We start from the raw sequence: 23802 nt of genomic DNA, 5'->3' as shown, positions 1-23802 counted from the left end.
TGATTGTTCAGAGGAGATCTGTGTCTCGCCTACAAGGCAATCTTGGGCCCTGCCCTACTAGAAATGCTCCATATCTGTAAGTCTAACTCCTCATGTATTACCCACTCAAAAGGCCTGAGTCTAATATGCGACATCAACAAAACCTGCTGGAGAGACAGGTTTGACTCCAAGAGACTTCCCTGTCTCTGGAATAGGCTTCCCATACACATAAAACAGTGTACTTTGCTGACCATCTTCAAGCACAACCTTGATGAGTGGATGGGAAACCACAAATTTGTCCCAGGGGTTCCACCTGTGTCCCTCACTGACAGGGGCAAAAGGTGCTGACTGAGGTTTCTTTTTGGAGATAAACTCTTGGCTAGGCTTGTAAGGGCCCCAGGGCCATTAGCCTAGTAACCTCCTGTGATCCTATGTTTAAGTAGGGGTAGCTTGTTCCCTTACACTACACTGACAGAAACTTGTTGTATAATGTTATGATAATGACATTACCTTTCTGAGACACCAGATCTGTCTATTTCAGTCAAAAGCCTGGCTGATGAAATCTGCTCCTTGGTCATCTCCCACCAGAGCCTGCATAGCAAGGCCTTAGCACCACTGTCCTAATGTTGCAAGCATAACTGATGAACTATGAAGTTCTTTGGCATAAATGTGTTTAGATTACTGACTTGACTGCAGTCCTAACTAAATACCTTCACTGCCCTCACATTTCAGTTTGAAATAAAATGCCATCAGGTATTATAACCCTCAGTTTGGTAACCTTTATTAGAAATGGGCTCTTTCCAGCCTAACTATCTCACTCTGTGTACATGCCGGATCCCTTATTCTAGTGTTCTGACCTGTGACAAAAGCAGAGGGAGCAGTCTGTTATGCAAACTCTAATGTCAAGCTTGATAACTATGTCACCCCATCCCCATACAAAAGTGATTTCTGGGTATATTATGGCTCTCACCTAAGTACCAAGGATATTGTTGGTTATGACAAAGGCTAAAACCTCTGAAGAGTAAAGGGCAAAATACAGAGTGCATACAAGATGATGATACTACACGAGGAACTAAATTTAACAGGTGTGTTTTGTCTTTTCCCTATTCGTTTGGCCCAATTTTTTTTCTTTGCCTATTTATTTGTTTGTTTTCTTTCATTTTGTGGATGAAAACTGTGTTGGTATAAGCTTAGCATTAAAGGAAATAAACACAAACATGGCAAGACCTCCTGTCTTAAGTACTGTCTCTTACTTTCTCCCTTAGGGTTTGTACATGATCCGATTCCACTCCTTCTACCCTTGGCACACTGGTGGAGACTACATGCACCTCTGCAGCAAGAAGGACCATGAGATGCTACCCTGGGTTCGAGAATTTAAGTAAGGGATTTTTTTATATCAGTCCATTGCCTGGAATGATATACACTGTAGCTGCATTAATTTGTTCAAAGTAACATTCTTGGACATTGTTTACTGTTATTATACTTTCAGCTACTGAAACAAGTGCAAGAAAAAAATATGTGAATTTATGTAATTCTTTTAACTGATTACTTAAGCTTGTTTATTGTCCTTCTGTTCTTTCTTAGTTCTAAACTTGCTGTCCACTACTTTTTTGGTCACATATGCTTTGACATTCCTATTATCTTGCTCACTAACAAATGACATTCCTACCGCATCTCCTAAAAAACTCGCATACGTCTTTTGAGAAATCACTCTTTTTGTTTTGACAGACGTCATTTCTTCATTTCCAGTTGCACTGGGGAAATGATGTCAGGCCTTCACTGTCACCTCCTGAGGCCTCCATGGTGGGGTTTAGGTAGTTTTGATTTATTCAGCTAGGTAGGCATTTTCTTTCAGGGTATGGAGCTGTAATGACTGGCTTGTGTAACACATGTGGTCCTCTTTCCTGTTCTAAAGCCATATGCTGGCAGTACCCAGACTCCTGCTGAAAGTCATTAATGCAATGCATTAACATGGCCTAACATTTTGGAAAGGTACTGTCACAATATGCTTAACCTTTTCATCCCTAAATTTATATTCTAAGCTTTTCATCCCTGGACAATACTTTTGCAACCAGGATCCATTTTTTATACAGCTCGCAGCTGCACAGATGGATAAAGCCACTGCACCAAAGAGCCATTATCATGCTTACTTGTGGCAGTAGTGCAAATGTTACTGCTATTATTTATGTCCTGACTTGTTTTGTTGTCAGTTTATTTATGTTTTGTTAACCAGATTTGCCCCACAGGCCGAGCCCATTGTTGGAGAGGGACCTGAAAAGCTCAAGAAATGAAACAATACTTTAACAAAATACAACAGTAGTATGTCATCCTAGATAATGTATACAAGTGAGACAAAATATATATATATACATAGAGTTGCATATGTCTGGGTCTGGCAAAAGCTTGAGTATTATATTAACAGATGAAATTTCAGTAAAAAAGAGAAATAATGCATATACATAATAAGACTGTAACAGATGTATCATTTTACAGCTTATTGTATATTTTCACCCATTTGCAAGCTGCAAAATATTGAATTGTTTCAATAAAATAAATGGGTCTTAGGATAATAAATATTAAGATAACTGAAGCAAGCATTTGAAAGACTTTCTTTATATGACAGATCTGCCCAGGCTAGTAAAAAGGGGACAAGTACTAGGGAAGAATCAAAATGTCAAATGTATTATTATAGTTGAGAAATAAATAAAATCTGTACATAAATGTATATAAGCGTAGATTAGCAACAGTCAATAACAATTAAAGAGCTGCACACTTGCACACAAGCATGAGACTAGGCAAGGATGAGGCTAGGTAAAAGCATTTTAATAGCCTTCTTGAAGGAGACGTAACAGGTAAGCTGTCTGACAGGTAAGCGGTCAGCAGGTTATTCTACAAGGAAGGAAGTACATGACTAAGACATGTTGCCTGATTTAGCATGTTTTAGACAATCCTAGCCTAAGATATGTACCAAGCCTATGTTATACAGCTCCAGGCAGAGGTTCTTATATAGAGGAGTAATTAAAAAGATTCTGCTAATGTCATATAAAGAGGTCTATATTAGTTCCTCAAAATATGTATTCATAGAATACATATCCATCGACAGGTAAACAGTGAAATTCATCACAGCGAAGTGTGGAATTTTTCCCAGGGTTAGGAACCACTGGGCCATCACCACAACTTTGCCTTTTTCCCCACCATAGTGCGATCTCAGAGTTGATATATATATAGTTGGGGGGTGAAGCCCCCCACTTGAGTGGGTTTCATTTAGTGCGGTGTGTGGTCCAGAGTGCTAGAGGGCCAGTGGTTCCTAACCCTGGGAATAATTCTGTGCTTCACAGTAATGAATTTCGCTCTTTAGCTGTCGATGAATACATATTTTGAGGAACTAATATAGACCCATATAAAGATATTCATGTCCATCTATCCTAATTACTTTAAATCAAGCACCTTTTGAGTAGAACCTGATAAATCTTAAGTTATCTGCTTTCAGGTAAGTAAACCACACCAGCTTATTTAGCAAACTGAGAAACACCTCAGTTCTCATCTGACATGGATCTCGCTCACCTGTAACCATCCATCTCCAAAAAAAGCAGACATTCAACCTCTGACCTGCTGCAATTTGGAACAATTATCAAACATCCCAACTCCTTTGTCCTACTTCATGGGAGGACAAAGTTTAAATAAAAAAATAATAATAAAAAGAAGTTGCTCCTTTTGCCTGTCATTGCCACAAATGTAGGGTTCCCTATTATGTTGTCACAGACACAGGTTCCCTGGGAAAGAATTTGTTTGGCCGCTTTCACTACTTTGCCTTTTCGGCACTGTAGTGCGATCTCGGAGTTGGTATATTTAAGTAGGGGGGTGTGGGGGTGAAGCCCCCCATGTTAAGTAATGTTTTACTGTTTTGTTTTGTTTTTTGTTTCGGAACAGCGATTGTTTCCCATTGGAAAATCGTAGTTCTGAAGTTTCGACATTGTAAGCTTTCGCTTACATGGGGTGGATATCTGTCTGCTCTTCTGAGTGTGCAATATGATAATATAGACCCAAATGTAAAGGTATTGTTTCATATACCATTGCACCTTTTTCTGAGTCTTCATTGTTACTTTCTGCCTCTCTTTTTTGCTAAAATAGCTGAAACCCTGGTGTATGCTTCTATTCTGAGATTCTTTATCTAGGAACAACTGTTAAAGCTTCTGGATAGGTTCATAGAATTTCATCTTTAAGGAGTCAGGGAAATGTGATTGTCTACTGCTATCTGAAACTTGTTTTGAACTATCACATAACAGTGAAATGTCATGGGCCTTACATGTTTTGCTGAGGATCAGTTGAAGCTACCATTGGTAGTACCTCATGCAGCTTTGCCAATCCTGTGGAAGAAGACTTTGTTTCTGAAGGCTCAGATGAGAATTTTTATGCTGAAATGTTACTGGCCTCTCAAGGCACAACAGATTTCTCTTCTTGTACATTCTGAGGGTATGAATTTTTTCCTCTGGTATTGGATAGTTACCATACCTCACAATCTCTAAGAGCAAGAAATCTGGACAAAGTCATAAATAATGGGGGAACAAATGACCAAAAATAGGGACACTTTTTAAATATTGTTCCTACAGACTTAGAAAGATGATAGAATAAAAGGTTTTCCATTAGCATGCATTTTCTAAAGAGTATGAAGGCTGAAACTCAAAGGTATGTCGTTTTATGACTTCAACCCTCAATCATTTACCAATGATTTGCCAGAAAACCACAATTTTATAAGAAACAGACCAAAAATCTGGACATTCTGCAAAACTCTGTACAGTTTAGAGGTATGACAGTTACATACTCTGCAGTGGCTGTGTTACTGACTGATTTTCAGAAAAACTGCTGGAAGTCAGACATATATTAGAGAATCTGTTTCCTAAGTATGTAGATTCACTGTAAGAAATGAACCATGGGTTTTCCAGAAAGTTTCTCCTAGAATGGATACCTAGAAGTTACCATTACAGATTTCAGCTCAGTAACTAAAGACAGCTTATCTCTTCTCCAAGACACAAAAACATGGAATGTGAGTATTTGTACAGTAAAATAACAATTTAAGTATTCTGCATGGGTCGTAGAAAAGGATCTATAGTTGAATATAAAGTGAAAACTAGTTTTCTTGAATGTAACTAGAACTTCTAACAACTCCAGATCTGTATCATGTAAAATCTGGTGAGAGACAGTGGAATTATGAATAAATACCAATATTCTCCCATAGCTGCCAGTGGATCTGAATACATAATAGGCATTTTACCTACCATTTTTTAAAATAACAATTTAAGTATTCTGCATGGGTCGTAGAAAAGGATCTATAGTTGAATATAAAGTGAAAACTAGTTTTCTTGAATGTAACTAGAACTTCTAACAACTCCAGATCTGTATCATGTAAAATCTGGTGAGAGACAGTGGAATTATGAATAAATACCAATATTCTCCCATAGCTGCCAGTGGATCTGAATACATAATAGGCATTTTACCACGAAATGCAGGGAGTGCCATTACTTCAAGGGAACCAGGTTTCTGTAATGTCTTTGAGATGAATGAAGGCCTCAAAGTTAGGAATTTTGTTATTTAGGCTTCTGGCATTAGTCAATGCCACATTAATATTATCCAGACTGGAGTTTGCTATGTTGGGATACCCATCAACTGAGCTTTGCCTACAAAGCCAGTATGCAAAAGACAAGGGGTGAAAGATGCAGGTCATCCACAACAAAGCAGGTGGGTTATTGACCATTTCATCCCATGTAAACACACACTGGTTCCTCTAGAATGACACCAATATATTATGCAATTATTGAAGGCAATTATTTAATCCTTTAATTTAGGCAGTATTCTTGGTAATGGTAGAATGCTGCTTAATGCAAGTGCCTTGTCCTCTTTTAAGACATGATTAGAAAGCTCTGCACTGTCTTTCTGCATCTCAACAGGGTGGAGTGCCTAAGATCATTCAACCCTGCATGAAGAGCTACAAGACTGTAGCTGTATCTGGCGTGTGCAAGAACCTAAGAATCCTAGTGACATCCCCAATCCTTACACCAGAGAAGCCACCAATTGGAACCCTATCCTTTGCAAGCCTGGTAAGTGTTGTGTCTGTATGTCTTACAATGAAGTGACCAATGACTAAGAACATTTCTGGAATCTACTTCAGGCTTATGGGACCTTAAGGATACAGGCCTGCAGTACAGGTGACTCCCAATAATAGCAGGTATAGATGTGGTAAAAGTATTTGTGCTGCATGTCTGAGGTAAGGTAATAGGATGTTTGGGAGGATTAGGGAAGGATTTCTTTACTCCCTCAGCCGTAGAGTTGTTCTGGTTCTGTTTACTCACAGGTGGGATGGAGAGATTAGCCTTCAATTTAGATAAACAGGTGCATCTCTCACCATGTGGATCCAGAGTGTGTGTGTTGGGAAATTGAGGGCTAGTAGACTTGTTAAAGATGAGGTTAAAGCATGCTGGGACTCCATGGTGATTGGCAGTGTGTTTATTTTGGGGGGGGGTGCTATTAATTGCGCAGATAACAGCTAATAGAATCAACAAAGAATACAGATCTAAAATCAGTACAAAACGCTGAAAGTTTAGGATATACACTATATAACCACCTTACTTACAGTGTTATGAGGAATCAACAGAAAATAGCATAAGAAACAATATAAGGAAAATATACCAGGAAGTTTACCTTTCCCCCATAGCAGTTTATTCTGTGACATAGTGTTTTTTTTTCAGGGTTAAGGCTGACTGGACATTCATGGCTCCTGAAACTTAAGGATCTAATGAAACTGAAGAAACTGTTGTGTCGACACTGAAACTGAAAAGCAGTACTGAAGGCTGCTGTAGAAAAAGTCTGCATTCAGTCCCAACAAATTCTGCGAGGTCTTGTCTCATTTGTTGCTACTCATGGTCTCTACATGATTACGTTGTGGAGGCACCTCTTTATACTACTTAGACTTCAGTTACTCTTCCATTCGTATCTTCCCACCCATTAGTTGTACACTTACCTACAGCTTTTGAAATATTTTCCAGCTTGCTATTAAGATCGTTAATTAGTGCCATTACTTAGTATGCTTGCACTAAATACCTGTTCAGATATAAAACAGAATATACACCACTTATTTAAAAAGAAAATTTTCTACAGAATTTACCACATTAGTGACCCTTTGACAAAGGTAAAAGTAGATTTTGTTTAGCAGAACACATTTCTCTGAATTATATATTTACACAGGAATAATGTCACTGTAGAGTAGCCATAGAGACACTACATGAGATAACTTTCAAATGATTGATAAATAACAGTTATCTCAGGCAGTGTACAATCTGCATCATCTCACAGAAAATGCATACCTTTTTGAAATGACCTTAAATATCTGAGCTGTGGTATATTGAGGTTAAACTCAGTAATGACCCTCTCCTGAAAGCAAGTACAAAAATGTGTATGCATTTATACATAAATTCTGAACCTCTTACTCAAAGCATCTTATATATATGTCCCAATGACCATAGTAAATCATGGATACACAGCTGGTTTATCATGGTGGGGGGAGCTCCATCACAGCAAAACACCTGAGGTTAGAATTGAAACAAGAAAGACTCAGAAGTCCATAAGACACACGCTGTGACGTGGCATCTCCAAAATCATCATAGATGTTGGTGACTCCACTGCGTATAAAAAGACACAAGCCTTCCAGAGTAAAAATAAAATAAAGAATACAAAAAAAAAAAATCAGATGTGAGTGTGGCTTTTGCTAAATGACAGTAGACTCAGCAATAGAATGGATGATTTTAGGAGCTTTCCTCTGCTTTGAAGATATTGAAATCTCTAAAACTGAAATTTAGTTTAAAGATCCAAAATGTATATCACACATTTAGGATATGCTTCTGATCATTGTTGTACATCCAATGGAATAGATGGCAGTCTCAGTATTTGTTAAAGAACACCTAGAAGGTAGAAGCAAAGAAAGTAGCTCAGGACTAGAAAATAAATATTCCCAGCATTAAGAGTAAAATCAGATTCAATTGTAAATAAGTTGTCCTTCCTACACTGTTGTTGTTGTGTCTTTCGGCTTTTCCCGGTTAGGGGTCACCACAGCGGAACTCCGGTCCGCTAATAATTGGCAGTAGATTTTTACGTGCCGAGTTGCCAGCCCCGATGCACAACTTTCAACAAAGGTACGCCCATTCACGCATGTCTCCACATAGAAGATGCTCTAGCTGAGAATTGAACAGGACAATGCCTTACTGTGAGGCGACAATGCTACCGCAGCACCACCACCGCAGATTGCCTTCCTATGGAAACAGACTGGGATGCTGTCCTCAAAGACCACAATAAATCTGCTAAGAATGCCCATGATCACATATTGGTAACTATGCAGGTAATTAAAAAAAATTGATGGAATTACAGAATTACTATGGTAAAAACAAAAAAAAATGTACTACTTAGTTTTCAGACATTGAACTAGTTAAAACAAGACTAAATTAAGTAATGTACATCAGCTACTAACTTTGCTTGAACTCAGCTTGATCTCAAAACTTGAAATCTGTAATAAGGCACTCTCCAGTTATAAGAGAACACTGAAAAGGAAAGATTATGGATGCAATGTTATCAATAAAAATGATGCAGTCACTATGTGTTGGACAGAGTAAACCCACTTCCAGAAATGTATAATCAAAGCCATATCCCATTACAACAGAGACAATGGATAGATCCATTATATAACTACAAATATGATAACTACTACTAAGATAAAAAAATTAAAAACTCAAGCTCCATGAGATTAGGCACACAAACCTTGTAATTTTCTGTAAGGAAACCCTGATTAAGCCCTATTAGTTGTATTAAACAACATGTGGGCATATGGTTACATAACTGTTCTGTGGAATTATGCTGTACTGGTGCTAAATCACAAAGACAGGGTTCAAATCTGACTCAAGCAAATTTAAATCCATTAGTTTGTCCAGTATGCTTTGCAAAATCATGGAGAGTCATAATAGAGCTTATCAAACATAGCACAGAACAACTACTTGTGTTAGAAATGAAAACTATTGGCTTGTTAGGGAGTGATTGCCTGTTGAATCCTGTAATAGTCTTTGAAGATTTAATAGCAGCAGTTGAAGAAAGACTGAGAGTGCATGCTGCTTATCTGGATTTAACTAAGGCATTCAGCAGTATTCCACACAAAATAAGAAATAAATGACAACATAGTAGCTTTAAATGCCAAGTTCATGTGTAATACAATGAGTAAAATACTGATTGAGCAACATGACTCAACAAGTCAGGGAGGTGGATTACTAGCCTATCCTGATAGTGGTGGTATACCCCCAAGTGTCTGTCCCATGGCCATAAGGCCACATTTTTATTTGGACTACTCTTTTCAGATATAAATGCAGGAAATATATTCTAGATAACCATCTAGGATAAGGATTGCAAATTATATAACATAATTTACTTGCATAAAAGATGTTTCAAGAAGATGGACAAAAGATGTATACCTAGTGCAGTGGTAATGACCTCACCTTTAATGTTAGCAAATGTGGTATCATGAAATCTAACAGAAAGAACAGAAATTCATATTGCAAAAATAAAAGACCATATCATGAAAGCTGATACCATCAATGAAGTTCTACAATCAGAGGTAAGAAACAGTTATAAACTTTGATTATTGCATATCTATCATACCAAAACTATGAAAACATATTAAATAGTTCACTTAATTCTAAACTGTACATCTAGTCACTCCAGAGAGATGATTGCACTACCTACACCTCAGTGGTCCAGCCCATTACTGATATGGTTGCCACCTTTTCAAATGGCCAAAGTGGGACATTTTTGGTACAAACATCAGATTTTACAGGCCGACACATACCCACGGTCAGTGAAAAGGATAGAACTTAACTTTTTTGCCTAAATAAAAGCTTATTCTTGTAGCATTTTAGTTGCTTATTCTGTTTCTTATAACATTTAGGTATTTTAGATACAGAATAACTGTTTTATGCAACTATTACATAACATATAGGAAATAAATTTGTCCTAAAATCTCAGGACATTTGCCATTTTTAGAATTTTTGGTCAGAACACAACTGCCCAAAGAGGGACTGTCCCTCGCAAAGTGGGACAGGTGGTAACCCTAATTATTGAATGCAGCTCTGCATTCTTCAGTATTCAAGCATGCCACCTGAAATTATTTAAGTAATGCAAAAAACATTCATTTTAACTGTTTTATGAGCAATTTTTAATAGCACGTTACTTGGTACATGCGTACTCATGTGTTGACATTGTTAATGTCGACCGTTTGTGGTCAACACTAGCGACTTTGACATTTAACTGTTTCATTTAATTTCAGTATACCAATATATATATGGTTGCAGTTCATAAGACCGAACGTTTCAAATATCAAATTTTCTTTTTACTTTGCATTTTTAAGAGAATAAATTCTCTTAAAGCCACTTACTGTGTGTGTGAGATCATTGTACAGTGCAGACTAGGTATTTGCCTTTTTTCCTTTGTGTAATACTAGAGTTGGCATATATCATTAACAGGAGTGTATGGGGGTTCAGGGGGGCTTGCCCCTGCATAAAATAGTGGTATATGTTTTTTTTTCAGTGTTTGATTGTTCATTCCTTTTATACTGATATTTTTGTTAGCTTATGTGAGCATTCAATGGTTCATTAGGTAATTATTTATATATAGATATAGCTATATGAGTGGAACACATAAGGGTCTACTGTGCAATAAATGAACTATCCAGTTATCCTGTGCTGTAAATTTAAAGAACTCTATCCAAAAGTCAAGTTTTTCTTTCCAAAAAGTGTTTTTCCTTCCCTGTAATCCAACACTAAACACTTCACATACAGAAAGGTATCATTTAATAATTATGTTTGCCATTCTTTCTTGCATTTGTCTCATCTGTTACATCACAACAGCTACTAAGAGTGGCACATTAGTTAAGTTAGGTCACTTATCCCAACAACACAGCCATTAAGAAAATAACGACATTTAAATGTGCCTTATCAGTTACAGATTGCCAGCATTACACATCAGATACATAGTGTAACCTGGAGTCTGAACAAAGGCAGGGCTTTCAAGCTTAGTTTTCAGATGTAAATGTCTTTCACTTTAATAATACTCATTGCCTCAAAGAAAGAAAGCAAATGTGTTCATCTAACTCCTTACTTTCTGTCGCCATTTGGTTTTGCATTTTTTCTGCACTGTAACTTCTGCAAAAGTGCATGTTTCTTCTGGATTTGGGGAAGATCAGCATCAAAGACTTTAATTCTAGCTGTGATATTTAAAACTGTGAATGCAACAGAAACCATCTCAGCACAAGTAACACAAATCACAGGGGTCAGACTTCTCACACTTCAACACTACAGTTGTTACTTTGAAAAGAACAATTAGCTACATTTTCAAGCCTGTCATTCAAGCATTCCTTAAAATGCTGCAACAGAGACGGCCACTAATGAAAATCAGAGGTAGCAAAGTAATTGGAAATGCAGACATGCTGACAGTGAAAAGTAGGCAGTCACAGCAGTGTTGTTAACTGATGAGAGAGAAAACTACAGTAAATGATCCCATCATAAGGATTTCTTTCTGTCCTCTAATGTGACATCAGGAAGGTAAAGGCATCGACTGCAAAACAAAATAATGCTAGCCATGGCAGCCTCCTTAAGGCTGTTTTGAAGTATAACAAATTAGAAAATAATATTAACCATTTACTTTGATACAGAGGCATTAGCAATGCAGAAAAGTTCAAGAGTGCTGAAAAATAAGAAGTTATGTACTCACCATAACATTCCATCTGAGTAGGTAGCTTCATTTGTCTGCAACCTGTGGGTCTTGGATCCGATATCGGATCCGAGCCGGCAACTTGTTTCAAGCTAATGGATCCGAGCTCCTAGCTCCTCCCCTCACCCATAATCCCCTGCCAACCCTCCATGACCTCAGATCGAGTTTGCCCCTCAATATATACCCAAAACGGGTATCCAACTAAGATAGATCCGAAGGAGGGGGGGAATGGTTGCAGACAAATGAAGCTACCTACTCAGATGGAACGTTATGGTGAGTACATAACTTCTTAATCTGAAGTAGGGAGTTAATTTGTCAGCAACCTGTGGGACAGAGTCCCCAGCTACCTGAACCTTGGGTGGCCATCATGGAAGGATATTGCGAAGCACCGCAGAGCCAAAGGATGCTCTCCCTCTAGAAATCATGTCCAGTTTGTAGTGGTTAATAAAGGTATGAGATGAGGCCCAAGTGGCTGCTGAACAAATATCATCCAATGGGACTCTAGACTTGAAGGCCGCAGAAGTAGAGATGGAACGAGTGGAATGTGCGCAAACTCCTTCAGGTGCGGGTCTCCCAGAGGCTTGGTACGCTAATAGGATACATTGAGAAATCCAGTGTGATAGAGATACTTTTGATATTGCTTTCCCCAAATTAAATTTGGCAAAGGAAACGAACAGCTGGTCGGATTGTCTATGACCAGCCGTTCTATGAGTATAAAAGCATAGCTGCCTATGAACATCTAATGAGTGCAGCTTATACTCTCCTTTATTCTGATATTTAGGAAAGAAAACCGGTAAATTTATGGATTGATTTATATTGGTTTCTCATGCTATTTTGGGAAGAAAAGAGGGATTGATCCTGAGGTACACTCTGTCCGGGTGAAATATCAAATAAGGAGGCTTCACAGAAAGAGCTTGAAGCTCTGAAACTCTTTTTGCAGAAGTGATGGCTACAAGGAATGCTGTTTTCCAGGACAAGAATTTGAGATCTACTGAAGCAGCAGGTTCAAAAGGTGGAGCAGTCAAGGCTTGAAGAACTAGTGAAAGATCCCACGGTGGTACGGCTTCTTTTATAGGGGGTCTAAGCAAAAAGGTGCCCTTGAGAAAGGTTTTACACAACTTGGCCGACATCAAAGGCCCTGTATCATGTCCCACATGGTAATGTGAGATAGCCGCCAATTGCACTTTGACAGTTGAGCAACTAGCGCCTTCCTGAAAAAGTTCGGTTAGGAAGTCTAATATGGACGTAAGAGGAGCCGTAAAGGGATCTAGATTATGATGCTCCACCCAGATGGAGAAACGTTTCCATTTACTGCGGTACACTTTCCTGGTGGAGGGCTTATGCACTGCCACAAGGATGGCTTTGACTGGTGAAGAGATACCGGGAGTCCTAACTAGGAGTGGAACTGGAGCAACCAAGCTGTCAGCTTCAGATTGTCCAGATTTGGGGTCGGTAAGTCTGATGGATGGGAGATTAGATCCAGACTGGGATCCAGAATCCAAGGTGGATTTACTAGGTGAGACCACAGGTAAGGGAACCAAATTTGCCGAGGCCAGAATGGGGCAATGAGGATCAACCTGCTCCCAAACCGCGAGGCTTTCTGTAAGAGTTGCAGCATCAGGGGTAGAGGAGGATAGGCATAAAGTAGACTGGGTGGCCAAGCATGCACCAGAGCATCTCTTGGAGTTTCCCTTGGAGGGGGAATCAGAGCAAAGAAATTGCCGCATTTGGTGTTTGAGGGAGAGGCAAAAAGATCGCAGCAGCGTTGCCCCCATATTGTGAATGTCTGCTTCGCTACTAGTGGGTTGAGAGACCACTCATATGGGGTAAGAAGGGTGCGACTGAGTTTGTCCGCTAGGATGTTGGTCCGCCCCGGAATGTGCGTTGCAATCAGAAAGCGGTTGGTGGAGATCGCCCATTCCCACACTCTCATGGCTTCGTGGCATAGAAGGTAAGATCTAGTTCCCCCCTGTTTGTTGATGTACCAGACAACCGACATGTTGTCCGACTGAATTGCAATCGTTCCTATGGGGAGGAGATTCTGAAGTGCTTGCAACACATACAGCACCGCTCTCATCTCCAGAACGTTGATATGCAGGGAGGTCTCTGTATCGTTCCACGTGCCTTGGACCATCCTGCCTGAATAATGCCCCCCCCACCTGAGGCGGGAGACATCCGTGGTCACTGTGGTGAGAGGGGGAGAGGTGCAGAAGGGTCGGCCCGTATGGAGGTCTGAAGCATGGAGCCACCATAATAGAGCCCTCCTGCAAGCCTTGCTGATAGCAATGGGGTAGTGAAGAGGAAAGGACAGAAAGGACCATTGCACTAGAAGGGTCCATTGCAGTACCCGCATGTTCAGACAGGCACATGGAAGGAGCGTTATCGCTGCCGCCATGGAGCCCAGTGCCCTCAGGACCAATTCCGCTGGTGGGATCTCTGATTGGAGGATAGCCCGCACATGGAGTTGCAAATTCCAAAGTCTCTCGGACGTTAGAAAGGCTCGTAGCTCTCTGGTGTCTATTCTGGCTCCTATGAATTCTATGGCTAGTGTCGGGGCCAGAAGGGATTTGTCGGCATTGATGGTGATGCCTAACTGTGGGGCTAGGCGGAGAAAGAAATCTCTGGCTGAGCAAAGTAGATGCCTTGTTGGGGCGGTCAGGAGCCAGTCGTCCAGGTACGGAAAGACCTGTATTCCCTGGAGTCTCAGGTGGGCCGCAATCACTGCTAATACCTTGGTGAACACCCTGGGGGCTGTGGTGAGGCCAAAGGGAAGGACTCTGAACTGATAGTGACTGGCTCCCAGCCGGAAGCGGAGGAACCTCCTGGATCGTCTGTCCATTAGAATGTGGTAGTACGCATCCTTGAGGTCTATAGAGCACATCCAATCATTCTCCCTTAGAAGGGGGAGAATAGATTGAAGAGTGACCATTTGGAATTTTTCCTTGGTTACCGACAGGTTCAAGCGGGAAAGGTCTAGAATCGGTCTCAAGTCCCCCGTCTTGTTTGGCACCAAAAAGAACCTGGAGTAGAACCCTAATCTGAGCTGGTCTTGGGGGATGGGCTGGATGGCTCCTTTTCTTAGCAGCTGCTGAATTTCTGCGGCTGCGGCCTCCCTCTGATTGGGTGGTACATCAGGGAGGTTCTTGAATTTGGGGACATGAAGTAATGGTATTTTGTACCCACTGGATATAATTCGAAGCACCCAGCGGTCTGTCATGATGGACTCCCATGCCGCTAGGTGCTCCGAGAAGCGCCCCCCGACTGCCTCCAGAGTGGAGCAGTTGGGCAACCCTTCAGGGCTGCTGCGTGGGCTGTTCAGAGAAAGGTTCTCTGGACCCAAAGTTTCTCGGAGCCCCTCTGCCCATGGGGCAGCGTCCTCCCTGCCCTCCTCTGCCATGGAAGGACTGGTTGTCCGGAGCAGGTTGGGAATGTTGCGATTTCCGGAACCACATCTTCTTCTGACCCTTTTGGTTCTTCGAAAAGGACCACTGGGGAGCAGAGAAGCGGACTCTGACGGCAGACAACGTCTTCTCATCCTTCTCGCTCTGGACAAGTGTCTCGCGAACCGTTTTGCCAAACAGGGCAGAACCATCGAAAGGGGCATTCGCAAAAGACACTTTAAAGGGCTCCACAAAGTCTCAATGACGGAGCCAGGCCTGACGTCTCATGACTAGGCCTGCTCCGCTAGCCCTAGCAGCTCCCTTGGTGGCGTGGGACAATAGCCACATAGAGGTATTTGAAATTGATCTCAGAGTGGCCATTCGGGTGGAGTACAATTGTTTGTCCTCCGCCGACATGGACTCAGGGGGGAGGCAGTGTATTCTTTGATAAGATCCCGCTGCATCCTGATGACATGTGCCATATAGTTCAGAGACCTTACCGAGAAGGTCGCTGAACTAAAAACTCGCTTCCCTAAGCGGTCCATCGAGTGGGACTCCTTGCTCGGTGGATGGACTGAGGGGCTCTCCTGAGCTAGTTCCCTCTTCGTGGCTGCCGCCGTCAACATGGCATCTACGGGGGGGACCCTTGCTCCAGAGCGACCGGTCTGAGGGGGGGCTTAGTATTCTGTCCGGGCGTTTGGGTATTGGCTCCACGGTGTCCGGATCCTTCCCCGCCCTGGTGGTAATAAGATCCACCAAGGGGTCGGCCAGAGGGGACACCCAAGAGGTAGACGGGCCTGCTTCGAATGCCTCCAGAAACACGGACTCGTCGGAGGAAGACTTGGGGGCAGACCACCCACCTCTGATCCTCAGCATCTCCATGATGTCTCCAAAGGAGACATCCTCATGGGGTGATCTTGGGGAGCCTTCCCCTCCATCCAAGTCTGTGTCCTCAGTTAAGGACTCAGGGTAGTCCACGTGCCTCCTCTTGCATTTATGCTTGCGGGGCACTTCCTCGGGGGGGCTGTCCGAGGAGGCCTCGCCAGCAACATCCTGTTCCAATGGAACCATCTGGGACATTGAAGCAGGCTGTCCCTTTGGCTGGGTGATGGAAGCTTGGCCCAGCAGAGAGGCAGTGCAGGGTGGAGCCGAGACAAGGGCCGGGGGTCCGGATGCTCTCAACAGAGCCCTCTCCACTACATTGAAGGCCGAGGGGGAACGACTCTCTCTGGGCTCCGAGAGTCGGCTCCCACTCGGATCCGATGAAGGGATCGGAACCAACGCCGAGACCATCGGATCCGAAGGACCAGTGCGCTCCAACCTGGACGGAGCCTAAGGCACACTGAATCCCTCAGATCCGAAGCTCTGGCCACGGCTCCGAGAGGTCAGATCTGACAGGCTCGAGGGCAGGGTCGGATCTGAAGTACCAAGTACTGTCGGCGCCGACCCATCCCCGGCTTCAACGCTGCTCGGCTCCGAACGCTCCGAGCCCGGATAGCAGGTCAGAGAAGGAGCAATAGGATGGAAAAAAGGTGTCGAGCTCCCTCCCCCGAGAGCATTCCCATCTGCAGCTGGGCCTGGATGAACCTTCACATCATCCGGTCCAAGTCTGCATCGGACATACTGAACATCGATCTCGAAGAGGTCACCGAGGCAGGCCTGGAATGCCGCCTCGATGGAGATTGGACCTCCTCCTCCTCGGGCCCAGGGGAGAAACAAGGGGATCGAAGCCGAGGAGGAGGAGACCTAGAAGCAGTGGAGGGAGAAGCCCGCTTAGCTGGCGGGGCCGAAGCGGAGGCCTCGGCCCGCCGCTTGTGGTGCTTCTCCCTCCATTTCTCCCTCCTGGCCTCCCTGTCCTCCGGCACTTTAGCGGGAGTTTGAGTCCCAGTTGAAGGAAGGGGAGCAGGAATGGCAGCAACCACAGCCTGTGGTAGAGCCACGGGAGCAGCGGAGGCCGGAGCCAAGTCCGTGGGTAAAAGTCCCGCCAAGACCAGCTTCGACCTCCACTCTTTCAGTGCCCTGGGGTTGAACGCTGCACAAATGGTACAGCCTGAGGTGAGGTGTTCAACCCCAAGGCACTGAGACGAGTGTGGCCATCAGCCGGGGAGAGCTTATGGCCACACTCGGTACATTTAGAAAAAATGGCTTTTGGGGCCTCAGCCATACTTAAAAGAAAAGGTAGTGTTACACAAACACACAGGCCCCAAAACACAACACACACACACACACACACACACACACACACACTCACTAACGACCAGCGAAGGGAGGGAAAAAAACTAATTAAAAGAAAAAATATTTTTAAACTACAGGGAACCTAACACTTACACACTTTATATTTTTGTAAAAAAAAAAGAAAGTTGACAGAAAAAACACACTTAACTGACGATTACTAGTCGAGCTCAAAGGAATCCAGCTATCCACAAGCACGGCAAACTAGATCTGAGGTCATGGAGGGTTGGCAGGGGATTATGGGTGAGGGGAGGAGCTAGGAGCTCGGATCCATTAGCTTGAAACAAGTTGCCGGCTCGGATCCGATATCAGATCCAAGACCCACAGGTTGCTGACAAATGAACTCCCTACTTCAGATCATTTTTTTTTCAGTTTTTGGGTGCAGTTCTCCTTTAAGAAACATGTTTTCAGATGAGTAGTAAGGCCACAAAGCCCCATCTGAGTTCCTTTATCCTGCAATACATGATATTTCATTTATTAGAAAAATCATACCTTGTGATGTATTCCATTTATCCATTTTCCCATCTTTTAAGTTTGAATTATGGTTTCTGACTAATTTCACTTGGCTGCAGTAACTGAACACATTTTTGTGAAATATGGCTACAGGTAGTTTTTATGACTGTAGTGCTTTATAAATATTTGACTACTTTAGATCTGAGGTAATTTTTAATTTTTTTATGCATGTAGGTCAATTTTTTGTGTGTTTCAGCAGAGCAGTGTAGTAAATATTAGGTTAGATTTCTTATCCTTGCGGCTTAGTTAGACTTTTTACTTGAGTTAATTTTAGTTTCGATAAAATTAGGTCGGTTTTGTTGGTAATACCATTTTCTGACTAACTTGTTAAGGCCAGTGTTTATTCTTTTGATTTTCTGTTTTAATATTAATGAATTTCATTTCTAGTGTGTTGATTTGGGTGGGCAGTTTTGGGGGTTTTTTTTGTGTGTGTGTGTGTGTGTGTATGCTTGTATTGTGTAAGCAAATCTATATGTCAATGAACGGTAACTCCTTGCATTGAAACTGGATTAATTCAACTCATTGATTCGTCATCTAACAGTTGTTGAGTTGGGTTTCACTTTTACCAGATGTTTTTTTCTTTTCCTGATGTTGTGCAACCACTTAGTTAATATATATAAGTAAGGGAGTCTGGGGCTGAAGTCCCCAACATAAAATAAATGTTTAAAGTGATCTTACCCACAATTTCGGTGGGTATATATTTCACCAAGTTTGTCTCCTTTCAGGGAGCTTGAGTTCAACAGCACTTAGTGGCTCCATATTTTGTGTATACCGGGTATAAAGTTGGCTTTTTAAGATTATAGTAACAGGAGTTCCAGTCTGTGCTTTACTCTTTTTTTTCTTTAGGCACTGACATTTTTTCAAGGCCAGGAGATTTTAAGTTTGGCAAAAGAATTTGAAAACCTACTTTATAGAATTTTCAGAGAAGGGACTCCATTGTTTATATTATTCTCAGTCATTAAGCAGACCATCTTTGCTCATCTGGAAATTGACTCCACATTTGACTTGCATTTTTTAGAACTGAGCACACATAGGTAAGAACTAGGCTAGCTGCCCTTTTGGGCCATTTTAAGTCTAGGTAATTTCCCTTGCAAAGGTGAGGATCAAACCCTGTGCCTTGTGTCTGTAAGGTAAGCACCTTAACCATTATACCAGTTCCAAACACCCTCCACAACGTGTAGCGCAGTTTACTTAACTTGGTTTATAAAGCTCATCATCTGACTTTCAGGGCATGTCTAGATATTCAGCATATCTGGTCTTCAGGTACCTTGTCCTTCTTGATGTGATCTGCCATTAGGGACAGCCAGTGAGTTCACTAGATCTCTCCCATGGTCCTTTTGGAATTTTGAAGAGAATACCATCAGTTCACATTGTCTCATCCATTTCTAGTTTTGGAGTTGAAGCAGAATACTTTCTTCTGAGAAAGGCCTGAGAAAAAGTCCCTCTTCCTTCCCACATGTACTGAGTGTATTTAGTAAATCCCTCTTTTCTTTCTTGAATACTCAGCAGAAATACTCATTTAGCAGCTCTTCATTTTTACCATCCCTTTTCTAAGACACACTTTTATTTTGTCTGATTGCCCTGTTGAAGGCTACAGTAATCACTTCTGAATGGTTTGACTCTTATGGCTAACTATATAGTGTAGTCCTGGTGGTCATTTGCTCTGAGAGCTACATGTTTATAAATCTAAGAACTTCTCTCTATCTAAGATCAATAATCCTATTTCCTGTCCTGCACACAGAGGCAAGACATCATCCAGTCAAACTGCTGTTGACCGTTATTCAAGAATGAACCCAGCCCACGGGTAGAGCTGGTCGGGGGGGGGGGTAAAGACAAAGCAGTCTGTGTCTTACTTACGTTTCTATGGCACATTTGGTGGGTTTCTGCTAGAATGCAGACATCATATGTGCTTGGGGTGATTGGATAAGTAGGACCTCACAAAAGCAAGCCCCATTTTCTGTAAGTAGTGAGCACAGTGATATGCTGGCTTCACCTTGGCACCATGACACACATAGTGGTGGGGGGTGTTAAAAAGGAAAAGGTCATCCTTGTCAGAATGATTGGAATTAAAAGATCCTTACCATAGGCAGGTTAGCCTATTTAGGTTTTGGTATAGTGCACAGACCTTCAAAATGCACCAGATGATAGACATAGAGAGAGCAGAATTCTTGGTCTAAGAGAAGGTTAACAGCATGATATATGATAAGTCTAGAACTTCTTCCTCTGCATAGTTCTGAGCATAGACATCATCAATATTTCTGCCACTGAGGAAGTTACTGAATTCTAATACCCTGCTATCGTGCTATATCCGCAATGATCACTGGAGACAGACATAGCAAAGTCCTCAAGGTAGGTAAAACAAAAGCTACATTTACCATACAAAATAAGTTACTAGTCAGACTAAGATTGCTGCATGTTACCTTGTTCACATTTGTGCTATGAGACAACAGAGATCTTATAACATTCAAGTCTAACACTGTGTATCCTAGTGACATGAACAATGCCTGCAGTATCTCAGCTAAATGCACAGCCTCGTCTGCCTAACTACTGTCACTCTTCCACTTTTGAATAAACATGGCAGCATGCCTTTGGATACCAAGCTGCTCTGTCAGGTCCATCCCTTCTTCATTCATCCATTCTTTCCTTCTTCATTCATCCATTCTTTCCTGTCAGCCTACTCAGACTGCATTCTTCACTCTGCAGTGATGACCAAGGACCATGCATGCAGCTGCATTCATTCCTCACAGAGGACTACTGCAGCCCCAGTCTCTAGGGGCAGTTCATATCATATTTCCGCCACACTTAGAGGAAATCCATGATGTAGGCAACCCTTGTTTTCCCTTCTGGTAAAAAGACCTGGCCATCAGCTGCTTATAACTTCTCATTCTAGTCAAACCTCTAGCTACCTGGACATATTCTTAAAACTGCATCACTGATAGCAGAGATGGACACCATGCTCTTAAGCCAGTAATCTTTTGCCTAGAAATTTTAACTTGAACCTCCAGATTAAAATGTTAATGTACTGTTGACACACGTGCACACACACATATATATATATGGTTTCACTTCAGAATCCTGAAATATCATAATCCTGAACTTTATAATCTGAAAGCCCAAAATCCTGAAAATTCAAAATACTGAAAACTCAAAAATCCTGAATACCAAAATACTGAAAATATACAGGACACAAAGAATGACAATATTCCAGTACAAGGAATAACAGAAACACATACAAGATAAAGGATAGCACTTTTCACCGAGTATAGGCAGGGGGGCCCCATGTGGGGGACTGCGCCCCCCACACCCCCTGCTAATTAAATATATGAACTCCAAGATTGCACTCCACAGAAAAAAATGGTAAACATACCATCACGTCTCATGACTGTCTGTTGTAACCTTAGTAATGTTTCCGTTTAACTTACTATACTACAACATAACTCATGATAGTGTAGTGAAGTGCAATCTTGGAGTTGATATATTTAAGTAGCAGGGGGGCTTGCCCTCCTGCTTATATTTGGTGGAATGTCATATGGTTTGTGTTGTCTATAGTCAGTATATGTATCCTGTGTGTTTTCAGCATTTTGGGATTCAAGATTTTGAGTTTTCAGGATTTTGAATTTTCAGGATTTTGGGCTTCCGGATTATGAAGGTCAGGATTGTGATATTTCAGGATTCTGAAGTGAAACCATATATATATATATATATATATATATATATATATATATATATGTGTGTGTGTGTGTGTGTGTGTGTGTGTGAATATATATATATATATATATATATATATATATATATATATATATATATATATATATATATATATATATATATATATATATATATATATATATATATATATATATATATATATATATATATATATATATATATATATATATATATATATATATATATATATATATATATATATATATATATATATATATATATATATATATATATAAAATATATATATATATATATATATATGTTTACCATTAGAAGGTCATACCAGACTCCATCGGATGATGGAATTACAAACCCACTTCCGCTAAAACAACAATGTAAAATTCTGACATTGTCGAAATACGACTCGCCGTATATCTCGAAATGGGCTTTAACATGGGTCAAGATGGGGGCGAGTTTTGTACTTCAACAATGTCAGGTTCGACATTGTCGCCGTTCAGCCTCCGGACTTCAACTGAAATGGGTTCCACCGAACCCACTTCAAACTTCTAATGCCAAACCATAAATCCATAAATATATATATATATATATATATATATATATATATATATAGAGAGAGAGAGAGAGAGAGAGATAGATATAAATATAGATATACAGATAGATATAGATATCTGTGTGTGTGTGTATATATATATATATATATATATATATATATATATATATATCCTGACATTTTGCTGTAAACTTCTGACATCGAAGAACTACTTAATGGAACCTTATATTTTTGTAATAAAAGTGAAATTATTAGTCATTATAGTACACATTGTTTCTATCTTGTTTCTATCTCTCTTATGATAGTTATTTTGTTTAATGTTACTTTCTTTGCAGTCGGTTTGATTTGTACACCAAGACAGAAGACCTTCCCAGTGTGGAAGAACTGAAGCCCTATTACCAGTCCCTTATTGACAAATATTGCCCGGGGAAGCTGCGCTGGTAATGGTGAAAAGAAAGAAGGTCATCTTTACTGGACAGTAAATGTAGACATTAAAGCAAAATGAAATACAAAATCTTACATTCTAAGAAGATAACTGGAAAGAAAGCATTACAATGTTTCTTAGAGATCACATCCAGAGTTTAAGTCATGAATTAAAGAGCATTCCAGGAGTAATATTTTAGATGTCTGTCACACTTTACAGTACCTTTTTCATTGTTACAGATTCAGTACAACAGAAGTTATTTCACCAGCATCAAGATGGTTATATATTCAACAGCAGCTTTTTTTTTTTTCATTTTTTACAAATTTTGGCCTGATCTCACTAAGAATGTAAATAATTGAAAACTCCTGGGATCTTGCTGAAAATTATTGCTTTTTTTGAGAATGCTTTATTTTTGTCTTTTGAAGTTTTTTGCATCTTTGTACCATGTCATGTGTCTGGACATGTTTTGGAGCCTAACGGATTCAGGAGTAAAACTGGGTAGACTAGGGTGATAGAGCATTGTAGTAGCTCTGGCCATAGAAGGGAATGCTAGAAATAGTAGCCAAGATTATAGGATACAGAGTTTGCTGGCTGTACATCCTACTGTAGATATATTCTGTCAGTTTAAGTCTCAATTATATTTAATGACCAAAAGTGAGGGGATCACAAAGTGGCTATAAAGACACAGCGGGCATACTGAAACAGTGCCTTGATTTGTATATATAGTTATTAAAGTATTGGTCACCATGCTTTTGTACAGATGATACAAATAAACTCACCTATAAATGATATTAATGTCTTACATTGTCTTGATTTCTGTTATACATATGTTTTACAATCTATGTGCTTGTGTAAATCATGCAAAATAACAAACTCACCTGTAAAACTTTGTTGAAATCTATTATACATATTTTTGCACATATATGTGTGTGTTTGTTAAGTAGATATGTGTAGCAGTGTCTGATTAAGAGATATGCTCAGACTCAGATATGGTTCATTTATTTATCTGTTTTACCATGGTAAAACACTGATCAAACAATGGCCAGTTACGGGCACAGCAGTACTCACAGTCATCCTTATTGGCAAAATTTCTTTTTTCCATTCTTGCTTTGGCTTAGTTCTTAGAATGAGTAGAGGAAGACACAGAAACAGCTGCTAAATCCAGTTTAAGAACTTTTACTTCAGTGCACAAACAGTAACACAAGCGCAGTATACACCTGATGATGCCTATTTGGTGA

General features: G+C 40.7%; 1 protein-coding gene across 1 annotated transcript in view; it reads left to right on the top strand.

Moving 5' to 3' along the window:
• MIOX (myo-inositol oxygenase) overlaps positions 1-22923 on the top strand; it is a 197777-nt gene extending 174854 nt beyond the window's left edge. Inside the window, exons 9-10 of the mRNA XM_044087313.1 lie at positions 1245-1357; positions 22476-22923. Coding sequence (XP_043943248.1) covers positions 1245-1357; positions 22476-22584 — 222 coding nt within the window. The 3' untranslated portion in view covers positions 22585-22923. The remainder of the gene's footprint in view (positions 1-1244; positions 1358-22475) is intronic.
• Positions 22924-23802: the final 879 nt, after the last annotated feature.

Source organism: Protopterus annectens, chromosome 11.part0 (assembly GCF_019279795.1).
Source record: "Protopterus annectens isolate FY-2018-M chromosome 11.part0, PAN1.0, whole genome shotgun sequence".
NCBI classification, from domain to species: Eukaryota; Metazoa; Chordata; order Ceratodontiformes; family Protopteridae; genus Protopterus; species Protopterus annectens.
Note: the sequence above shows the minus strand (reverse complement) of the source record. Positions and strands in the feature narration are given on the sequence as shown.